At 36.1% G+C, this 10,899-nt stretch overlaps 1 protein-coding gene across 3 annotated transcripts in view; it reads right to left on the bottom strand.

The window, feature by feature from the left end:
• The window catches only part of PCDH15 (protocadherin-related 15), a 1,066,306-nt gene that overhangs the window by 611,356 nt on the left and 444,051 nt on the right, over positions 1 to 10,899 (bottom strand). For all 3 annotated transcript variants that reach the window (XM_006831105.1, XM_006831106.1, XM_006831104.1), the window contains one exon: positions 8,044 to 8,154. In XM_006831105.1, the coding sequence (XP_006831168.1) occupies positions 8,044 to 8,154 (111 nt within the window). The remainder of the gene's footprint in view (positions 1 to 8,043; positions 8,155 to 10,899) is intronic.

The following is a 10,899-nucleotide window of genomic DNA, read 5'->3' as shown; positions in this document are numbered from 1 at the left end:
TTCGTCTCTCATACTTTGGACACATTGTCAGGAGGGACCAGTTGCTGGAGAAGGATATCATGTTTGATAAGGTGGATGGTCAGAGATAAAGAGGAAGACCCCTAACGAAATGGATTGGCCAGTGGCAGCATTGATGGACTCAAGCATGGCAACAGTAGTGAGGCTGGTCCAGGATCGGGCAGTGTTTCGTTCTGTTGTGCATAAGGTCGCTATGGGTCAGTACCGACTAGATGGCACCTAACAACAACAACAACAAGGATATCCAAATGGCCGTTCTGAAGGGAAAAGCACAGAATTCTTCCATGAAGGGTTAAAGAGATGGATACACTACTTTCCGAAATGTATAGACCTAGATTAAAGCTATGCTGGGAAACTATAGCTTCATATATGAACATTTAGGTTAAATAAACACTTCTATAATATTAAAACAATTCTTTTTTTTTTTTTTTCACTTCCCCTTGTCTTACACACATGCATTCACAAATACCTACCTCTATACACAGATTTATTTACACATAACATCATACATACATACATACATATATATTGTTGTTGTTGCCAAGTCCTGTTGAGTTGGTTGTGACTCATAGCAACCCTGTATAAGGTTTCTGAGGAACAGTTGGTGAGTTTGAACCACTGACCTTGCAGTTCAACCTGACCTTGCAGTCTAGCGCATTAACCCACAATGCTACACCAGGACTCTCTCTCTCTACATATGTGTGTGTGTGTGTGTGTGTGTGTGTGTGTGCAAGTTGTTGTTCAGTGCTGTCAAATTGATCCTGACTTATATTGACCCTGTATATGGTTTTCAAGGAGAAACTGGTGGTTTTAAACTGCCGATCTTGTGGTTCGTAGTCCAGTGCTGATCCTACAGTGTGACATCATGAATACAAATATACGCTGTTGGTTGTTAAGTGCCTTAAGTTGGTTCCAACTCAGAGTGACCCTGTATAGAGTTTCCAAGGAGTCATTGGTGAGTTTGTAACACTGACCTTGCAGTTCAAATTGACTTTGCAGTCTTATACCAAGACTCCATACATATACATTCAAAAAGTTCACAGACAACTTTCAGTAGCTTTTAATTTCACTTTTCCATGAAGTTTTTAAGCCCACTCCTATATACCAACATTTACATTATAGATAAAACTAAGAACAACTCCTGTAGGAATCAATGAAAATTATGACTGATGAAAAGTATGAGCAATAGAGAGACCTTTAAAATCTCCTTCCAAAACTGTTCTAAATTCTCCATGTCTGTTTATTATATCTAGAACAACAAAGAATATATGTAACAGAAGAAGCAAGTGACATATGAAATTATTTGGTGCTTCACTGATAAACTTTCTAAATGTAATTTTAAATATAAGGGTTTTTATAAACACTGTTGTTGTTGGTGGGCCTCCAGTCAAGTAAGACTCATGGTCACCCCATGCAGGCAGATTATAACTACTCCATATGGTTTTCAAGGCTGTTACTTTTTGGAAGAAGGTCTGCAGGTCTGTATTCCAAGGTGCCTCTAAGTGGATTTGAATCACCAACCTATCTATTACTAATTGAAAGCTTAGTCATTTAAATATAACTTCATGTATTTATTTGAATTATTACCACACTAAATTACAATTTATGAGATTATTTTGTTTTTAAAAAATACAACTAACTCATCAAATTACCATTGTAAAAGCAAGATAGCTTAAGAAAAAATGTAAAAGAAAATAAAATGCAAAATTGATCTGAATTTAATTAAAGGAAAACATATTTTAAAAATAGCATTTTGTGTGATATGTGCATACAACAAAATGTTTTTAATACCTTAAATATAGTAAAACTAGAAGTAATATTTCTCTATTTCCATGCCATTTTGAAATTATATAGTTTATATGTCACCTTGAAATTATTACAATAGATGAGTTTTTTCCAGTTTACACTCTCCTTTGTGTTGATCAGCAACTGCTTTTTGGGGGGTTTGAATAGAATGGACAAAAGTACCAGAGAAAATGTAAGTATTTACCAAAATGAATAATGCAGACTTTTATGTTATGTTGTCAAAAGACACTGCTTACAAAGTATTGCTCTTTCAAATTGGAATTTTTAGAGAAAAAAAAGATAAAACTATTTAAAGCAAAGATGTGGAAATTTTTGTAATTTTTTATAATATATAACATAAAAGGAGTTTTGAAAATCTCAATGTGACATACCCATCTCATGAGCCCATCAAATATATTATTAATCCTTGATGTTTCTCTGCCAATTTTGAAGCAAATTTTATCTAAAATATTCCTCTAATTGAACTGAAACAAACAAAAAAAACCCAAAGTACACACACAAAAGAACAACTGTGATTCTTTATAGTAAAATGCTACTTTACAGAACTTTTCTGGAAAAAATAAATAAAATTTCAAATTGTGTGTAAAGCAATTATTTGCAAAAAATATTTTTCTACCATCATTGTTTTCTTTTCTATGCATTGCTATTTCAATATCTAATATATATTAAAACCTACCCATAAATATTCTGTCCTGCCTTCCTTCCTTTCAACTACTCTCTCTTTTTTATTGAAAACAAATGAAGCCTTATTTTATCAAAAAGATCATTATAATATTTATGCACTGGTATTTATTTTTAAGAAGCTATCTAAATTGAGCCTTTAATTTATATTTTATTACCATGCATTATTATTTCAAATATAGTGAAGCCTGTAAGAGTCAGAATTAGAAGGGACTAACTTGTTTTTCTGGATCTTAAAATTTTTCCACCTTTGACAGAGTAAAGTTTTACAACCTTTCTATAATCCTCTTTTGGAGTCCTGGTGTGGCACTGTGGGTTAATGCATCAGACAGCAAAGCCGTTTGAATGGCAAGGTCAGGTCGGCAGTTCAAGCTCACCAACCACTCCTTGGAAACCCTATACAGGGTTACTAGGGGTTGGAACCAACTTGATGGCACTTAAAAACATCAACAATAGTCTCCTATTTATGGAAAATATTTGAATTTTCCTTGTTTGACAGCTTTCCACATTACACAAGTACTAGCTTTTTCAAGTTTTACTGTATATTTAATAACATTAAACATTTGTTGCTGTTAGCTGCCATTCAGTCATTCTGACTCATAGAGACCGTATTAACAGAATACAACATTTGCCATCCAGTGTGAAGTTAATGATCAGTCCATCGTTGCTGTCACTCTGTCACTCTATTTCATTCACGATATTCCTCTTTTATTCTGACCTTCTATTTTTACATAGCATGATGTAATTTCCCAGACACTGGTCCCTCATTGATAATACGTACATGTTTGTGAGATGATGTCTCATCAAATTTGATTCTAAGGAGCATTCTGCAGTAATTCCTCCAAGTGTGATTTGTTCATTATTCTGGCAGTCCATGGTATATTAAATATTTTCTGCCAACCAACACCATTATTTCAAATGAATCAATTCCTCTTTGGTCATTATTCATTGTTTAGTTTTTGAATGTACAGAAAGTAATTCAAAATACTACAGTTGGGGAGAGGCACACTTCTTTTTCCAAAATTGTATCTTTGCTTTTTAACACTCTAAAAACATCTTTTCCATCAGGTTTGCCAATTGCAATAAAGTGTTTGATTTCCTGATTGCTGCTTTCTTGGGTACTGATTGTGGATCTAAGTAAAAAGAAATTCTTGACAAATTCAGTATTTTATCTTTCATTATGATGTGCTTATTGGTCCATTTATGAGAACTACTGGTTTATGTTGAGGTGTAATCCATATTTAAGGCTGTTGTCTTTAATTTTCATCAGTAAGTGCATCTGTACAAATCCTTTTCATTTTCAGCAAGCAAGGCTGTCTCACCTGTCTATCCCAGGTCATTAATGAGTCTTTTGTCAATCCTGATGCTGTGTACTTCTGCATATAGTCTTGCCTCTTGGATTATCTGATCAGCAGGCAGATTGAGTAAGTATACTTTTTTAAATTTTAATGTCCTTGTTATAATCCTTGTTTTTGTACATGGTTTATGTACAGGTTCAAGGTTCTAAGTGCTGCATGAACACAATCAAGTGTTCTAGAATTCCCATTCTGCACAATGCTATTCAAAATTTGTTATGATTCACACAGTTGAGTATCTTTGCACAGTCAAAAAACAAGGTAAACATCTTTCTGATATTTTCTGCTTTCAGCATTTAGTAACATGAAATCTTGCAATAACCTCCATTTAAAATATACAGCACTTTATTTGAAAATTGTGAAATAGCTAAAGGGAAGAAATTGTAGGTGCCCATGACACTGTAAGATAAGCACTTGACTATTCAACAAGGTCGGCTGTTCAAACCCACCAATTAGTCCTTGGAAACCCTATAAAGGGTCACTATGAATGTCAGAATTGATTTGATGGCAGTTAAAAACAACAACAATCTGACAAAAGAATAATTGTACATGGAAGTCAACATACAGGGTTGTTGTTGTTGTTGTTGTTAAGTGCCATCGAGTCGGGTCCGACCCATAGCGACCCTGTACAGGGTTTCCAAGGGTGTAAATCTTTACGGGAGTAGAAAGCCTCATCTTTCTCCCGCAGAGTGGCTGGTAGTTTCGAACCGCTGACCTTAAGGTTCGCAGCCCGATTTGTAACCACTACGCTACCAGAGCTCCTTAACATACAGGGTATTAAGCAATAAATATATCACCTCCACGTGAGACACTGCTATAATATTTCTGGTAGGTCAGATTCTTCCACTTAATATTCCTTATGGCTTTTGAAATTCTGTGGTGAAGATATATTTATTGCTTAATATCCTGTGTGTTAAGCAATAAATATATCTTCACCACAGAATTTCAAAAGCCATAAGGAATATTAAGTGGAAGAATCTGACCTACCAGAAATATTATAGCAGTGTCTCACGTGGAGGTGATACTGACATGGTTCCTGAATCCTTAGTATTCTTATGTAAGGCATAACATTCTATCATTCCACTTGATAGCAAATACCATGTACAGTTCTTCAGAATCATATGTATTGTGTCAGATAATCCTTTGTTCCACTGGTAAAAAGTTTCATTAATATGCTACTAAGAACAATTTTCTATTATCTTAAAAAAATCATATGCATTTTTTTCATATGCACCTTTTAGACTATAAAAAAAACGACTATTATAAATAACTCACAAATATCTCATTGTCACGAACCAATCTTTTCATAAAGAAGATTTTAATAAAATTAAAAATAATTAAAATGTGATAATGTAAAGACAAAAATAACAAAATCAACTTTCAGATGATAAGGGGAATTTCAATTCCTTCTTTGTCATCTAATGATTCTTGTTGTAAACTATCTTAATTATCAACTATTTTTTAATCAAATTACTCACAAACACTAATTTCTAGTTGATTAATTATTAACTAAATTTAGCAGAATATTAAGAAAGTATTCGTTGTGTGAAGTATGAACAGGAAAGATAATGGACTCCAATCAATACATAATATGAAAGTTTATGAAATTAAATACTAAAAATTAGTATTTAGTTTTATGGTAATGTCCTAAGAGCCTTGGAATAGATAGACTTCTAACATTTAAATATTTGGTATTCAAATATTTGCATTTTAAGAAACTGACTAGAAGCACATACCAGACTCCCTCATAGATAAATATATTATGTACTGCTGCATTACTTTATCAGGTATTTGAAGCACAGAAGGAAAAAAAGAAAGAATTTGCAGCAAATCAGTCTTGCCTTGAATGTGCAGAACTTATCTCAGTTATCCAAGACTACATAAGTGTTTCTCTTGGTTCTGCTCATCAATGATAGATGGAATATCACTGAGTACAATTTTAAAAATTACTCAACTAATTTTGTTCCTTAAATTTTTTTAAAAATCTTTTAGCACCTTTTTGCTTGAGACATTTACTTCTTTTTAAATTTTGTGCATACAACTGGAGTGTGATAAAGTACCACATTTCTGCATGTTTCCACATCTTTTCTACTCAACAGTTTTAAAAAACATTGGTTCCCTTAGACTGTCACCACCCTCCTACCTTCTCTACTCCCACTCCCCAGAAAATGGTATTAACTGGTCTTCCTTTTAGTTATATGGATATTATTCTAGAGAGCACTGTACCTCATGACAGACCTTAAAATGTGCTTTTTGATGATGAATGCCACACCATTCCTCTTTATCATTCCCCCATATTACAACATGTGATTGTCAGATTCAAAATGCCCAACACCAGACCATTTCAGCTCACTAGTGTGAAGGATACTGATGTTTTGGTACTTGATTCCATTTTTTGAGGACTTCCAATTTCCTTGGATTCATATTTCATATAGTTCATGTCCTAATTATTAATGGAGGTTTACAGCTGTTTCTTCTTATTTTGAGCTGTGCTTCATCACCAAATGAAGGTCCAGAAAGCTTTACTCCATTCACATCATGACTATCAACTCTACTTTGAGGAATCAGCTCTTTCCAATTATGTTTTGAATTCCTTATAACCAGTTGGGGTCATCTTCCAGCACTATATTCTGGTACTTTACACTATATGTCAACATTCAATATTCTGGTGCTGACAGTGTTCCAGTGCTATTTAAAAGGTTTTCAGGGGCTAAATATTTGGAAGTTGTTCATCTCTCCTTCTTCCTAGTATTTTGTAGTCTGGAAGCTAAGTTTAAACATGTCCATCATGGGTAACCCTGCTGGTATATAAAATACTGGTGGCATAGCTTCCAGCATCACAGCAACAAGCAAGCCACTATAGTGTGACAAACTAACAGAGGAGTAGTGGAAGTAACCTAGATCACTTAGTATTTGCTTTGAGATTACAGTAATACCAAAGACAATTAGAGTCCTGGTATGGTGTTATAGGATAAGCAATGGACTGCAAGGTCATTTTGAAATGTGAGATTGGTGATTCAAACTTATCAGAAACCCTATATGAGATCTCTATGAGTCAGAACAAACTTGTTGTTGTTGTTAAGTGCCGTCAAGTTGGTTCTGGCCCATAGTGACCCTGTATAGGGTTTCCAAGGAGCCAATGGTGAGCTTGAACTGCCAACCTCGCAGTTCAACTGGCTTTGCAGTCTGGTGCATTAACCCACAGCGCCACACCAGGGCTCTTGGATAGCACTTAACAACATCAATAATTTATAACGAAAGACTTGGATTCTTTTTCAATTTAGGGAAACATCAAAATTGGAATTTGTGGTAACAAAATATATTCAAAATTTCAACAAAATAAAACTCATTGGTATTTATGCTTCTTTAAATTTTAAAAAGATTTTGTTTTCCCTTTATTTTTCTAAAATTAATCATTTCACCAGTTAAAGAAAAAACACATTTAATAAAATTAGATTGGGTGATAACATTACAAACATTTTTATAAACTTAAATGATCATTTTGTATTATGTTTTAGTCAAAACTCATTTAGCTAAATTAAGAATCATTGCAAGGTTTCTTTGATAAAAACAAAACAAAACAAAACACTAGACTGATATAACGGAAAAAGTTCCCTTTGCAAATCAATCAGTTCTTATGACCCAAAAAAAAAGATGGGTCAAAGCTGAGCACTGTTCAATGGTTCACCTTGAGCCCTCTAATGAGCCTCTTAGATACCATCTACTTTAAAATAATAATTGATTGCTTATACATCAACTCTCATGACTCCAGGAGAATATATAAGTTTCTAATTACATGGTTGATATTATATATACAAAATAATAAAACATACGTATAAATTAAAATCTGCTTAAAAAATTAGAAAGATACAGAGATATAGCTATCTCTCTTTCCTATACACATAAATTAATATATAATGTATGTGGCTAAAACAAATAATCGTGGATTGGAAAATCTATAGGATGGATTCAGAGAGTGAAGAGCTCAGTGAGTGGAAGCAATCCTCTCACCCTGGCCCTTCTGTGCCCAATCTTGAAGAATATAAAACACAATCAGCTGAAGGCTGGCTGATCTTTTCAGGCCAGACATTACACCAGTAACTTTGGAGCACAGATTGCATTTTGGATGATCTCTTTAGTTTGTAAGTTTACAGGCATAATGTTAGAGAAATTGAATACTCACATTAGCTTGAACAATGATAAAGTAGCGAGTCTTATCTTCATAGTTGAGCCTCTTCCTTAACACTACATTTCCCGTCAACATGAGGGGAATTTCAAAGGTGTCATTGGATGTCTGCAAATAATTAAAGATACAGAGTTGAGATTGTTTGAATGTAAGACAAATCAGACAGAGAACACAATATTGTTTTTTAGTTCTTTTGAAGATTAGCGATACCATGCTTATCATCTGAAAATACTCAGAGAATGTGAATAAGAGTAGAAGCTTCAGATTTCATATTCTTACCATTTCTCATAATGTTTCATGATAGTCCTTGGATACTGATAACAAGAGAATGTATATTTCCTCCGGTAGTTTTTCCTATGTGTCTAGCATGTGCCATCATATGTATTTGATCCTGTTGTTGCTGTTATGTGCTGGGGAGTAGGTTCCGACTCATAGTGATCCTGTATAGGGTTTTCGAGGCTGTAAATCTTTACCAGAGCAGAAAGCCTCATCTTTCTTCCATGAAGCAGCTGGTAGTTTCAAACTACTAACTGTGAGATTAGCAGCCCTGATTCGTAACCACAACGCTACCAGAGCTCCTTGTCTGGTCCTGAGATACTGTTAAATCATAATCAAGACATCTGAAAATCTTTCCTATTATCACTTTATTATTCATCATTTGTTTTAACACCAAATAACAAAAATATGTTGTTTCTGTGCAATATCCCTTTTCAACATTGGTGGTCATTCTATATTCAAAGTACAAGTATGTGCACATCACGGCCACTCAGGCAATTTTCCACACATATGTATTTGTGGTGCCATAGGTTTGTTATTTGTTTTTTGCTTTTTATCAGGAATCAGAAAGAATGTATTAGATATGTAGAGTTAGGTGATATTGCAGGAAGGTGGATGTTCTGGCCCACCTCAACCTCAGGAACATTTGGCTAGGGAGACTCTGGTACTCTACTACAAGTCAGGCTAGGAGGAGTTTGCCCCTATCTCAACTTCCTGAATGTCCTGGGGATCCAGGACAGATAATTCCAGAACAGTTCCTACTTAGGCTGCACCTGGGACTGTAGAAGTCACAGCACATTAAAATGGAGGTGAAGCAGGATCTTGTGGTAGTAGAAGACTCATTCCCTATAATTAGACACTGACAGAGAACAGGGGAGAAGGGAACTCCTGAGTTCTCACATTTCCCAAAGGCTACCATCTTCACTGAGGCTTCCTGAAGATTTGCACATCTGGGACCCCTATCCTTGTGGTCTGGGCAGAAGTGGGGCTCTCAGAGTAGTAGCCCTCTCAGCTCATAGGGGTCAAGACTCTTCCTCTAGCCCTGGATCCAGACACGCCATTTTAACAGCAAAAGGTGAAGGCACACCAGCACCACTGGATCAAACATTCTTCTGTCTCCTTTTTCCAGCTGGGAGCACTATCTTCCTGGAGAAAGGCATGCTTGTGGTGAGTATAATGACTAAGAGCAGCAACATCTCTTTCTCAGGCCCAGAGCTCCACACAAGCTGTGCAGCCTCAGACTTTACATGGGGTTAGACATATAGAGTCCTGTTGTGGTGCTGTGGGCTAATGTGTCAGACTGCAAGGTGGTTTGAACTATAAGGTTAGTGGTTCAAACTCACCAGCTGCCCCTTGGAAACCATATACAGGGTTGCTATCAGAAACGACTCAACGACACTTAACAACAACAACAACAGACATTAGGACATTGTGAAAATACCACAGAACATCCTATTATACAAAAGATATTGTGGACATGACGTGACACTGAATTTTCAAGCATTTAATGTCAATATTAACTTGAAACAGTGATTTTATAAAAAGGAATCTGGGTTAGAAGTAACAGTTCTTTTAGGTTCTGGCAATGCTGCTCATTGGTTACATTTTACCCCATTCCCGCTGGAATTGAGCTCCTTCCTGGTAAACGTGCAGGTCATGGAATGCAATAGTCAAGTGCCCTACTATCCTCTGTTGTAAACAGTAGTCAGTGTAAAGCAATGTGTTCACATTTCAAACCAGCTGTCACATAGGTAATTCAGTCTCACGGCAACCCTATGTGTATGAGAGTAGAACTGCCTTCCATCTGGTTTTCAGGGCCTGATTTTTCAAAGCAGATTGGACCATTCTTCTGTGGTGCCTCTAGATAGACTCTAAAAGACAACATTTTAACGTTTAACAGTCCAGTCAACAGTTAAGACATGTTAATCTTTTGTACCACCAAGGAACTCCATTTACACTTTAAGAGAGAAGCAACTGGCTTCCGGAAAAAGATGGCAGATCGGGTGGAAGTGTAGTGACGAGCTCTGCCGAGAACAACACAGAATACAGGACCAAGAAGGCTCAGGGAATAGTCCCAGTACTCTGAACCACATATAAAGGAATATTTAGAAGGTTGGAAGACTTACAGCTGGGGAGTTTGTGGCAGAAGCAAGAAATCCATTGCTTCCTGGTTTGGGATGCTCAGCTGCTCCAGGAACCGCCATTTTGTGTGGGACCAAGCGGGGAAAGGATCAGAGCAGCCACTTGGACGCCTGACAGAGCCGCAGAGATAGAGGTGTGGACATTCTTTTTGTTTGTTTTCATTGGTCCCTTGCTGTCTGCGTACCTTCATTCTGGTAACTAAAGGGGCGCCTGAGCTAGTGAATATTCCAGCCCCACCCTCAGAGGGTCCTACGATGCATGTGCATAGATCTTCCTTGAAATTTAAAGATACAGTATCCACTTAAAACCAAACAGCCGACAGATACTCAGCCCAAGAGCAGGCCTTGAACTTTTCTTGTTTGCTTTTTGTTCTGTTTTTTAACACAGGAAAGAGAAGGAGAGGGCTGTAGGGAGGGAAAGAGACCTCATATTAGG

Source organism: Chrysochloris asiatica, unplaced genomic scaffold, assembly GCF_000296735.1.
Source record: "Chrysochloris asiatica unplaced genomic scaffold, ChrAsi1.0 scaffold00003, whole genome shotgun sequence".
In the NCBI taxonomy this organism is placed as follows: Eukaryota; Metazoa; Chordata; class Mammalia; order Afrosoricida; family Chrysochloridae; genus Chrysochloris; species Chrysochloris asiatica.
Note: the sequence above shows the minus strand (reverse complement) of the source record. Positions and strands in the feature narration are given on the sequence as shown.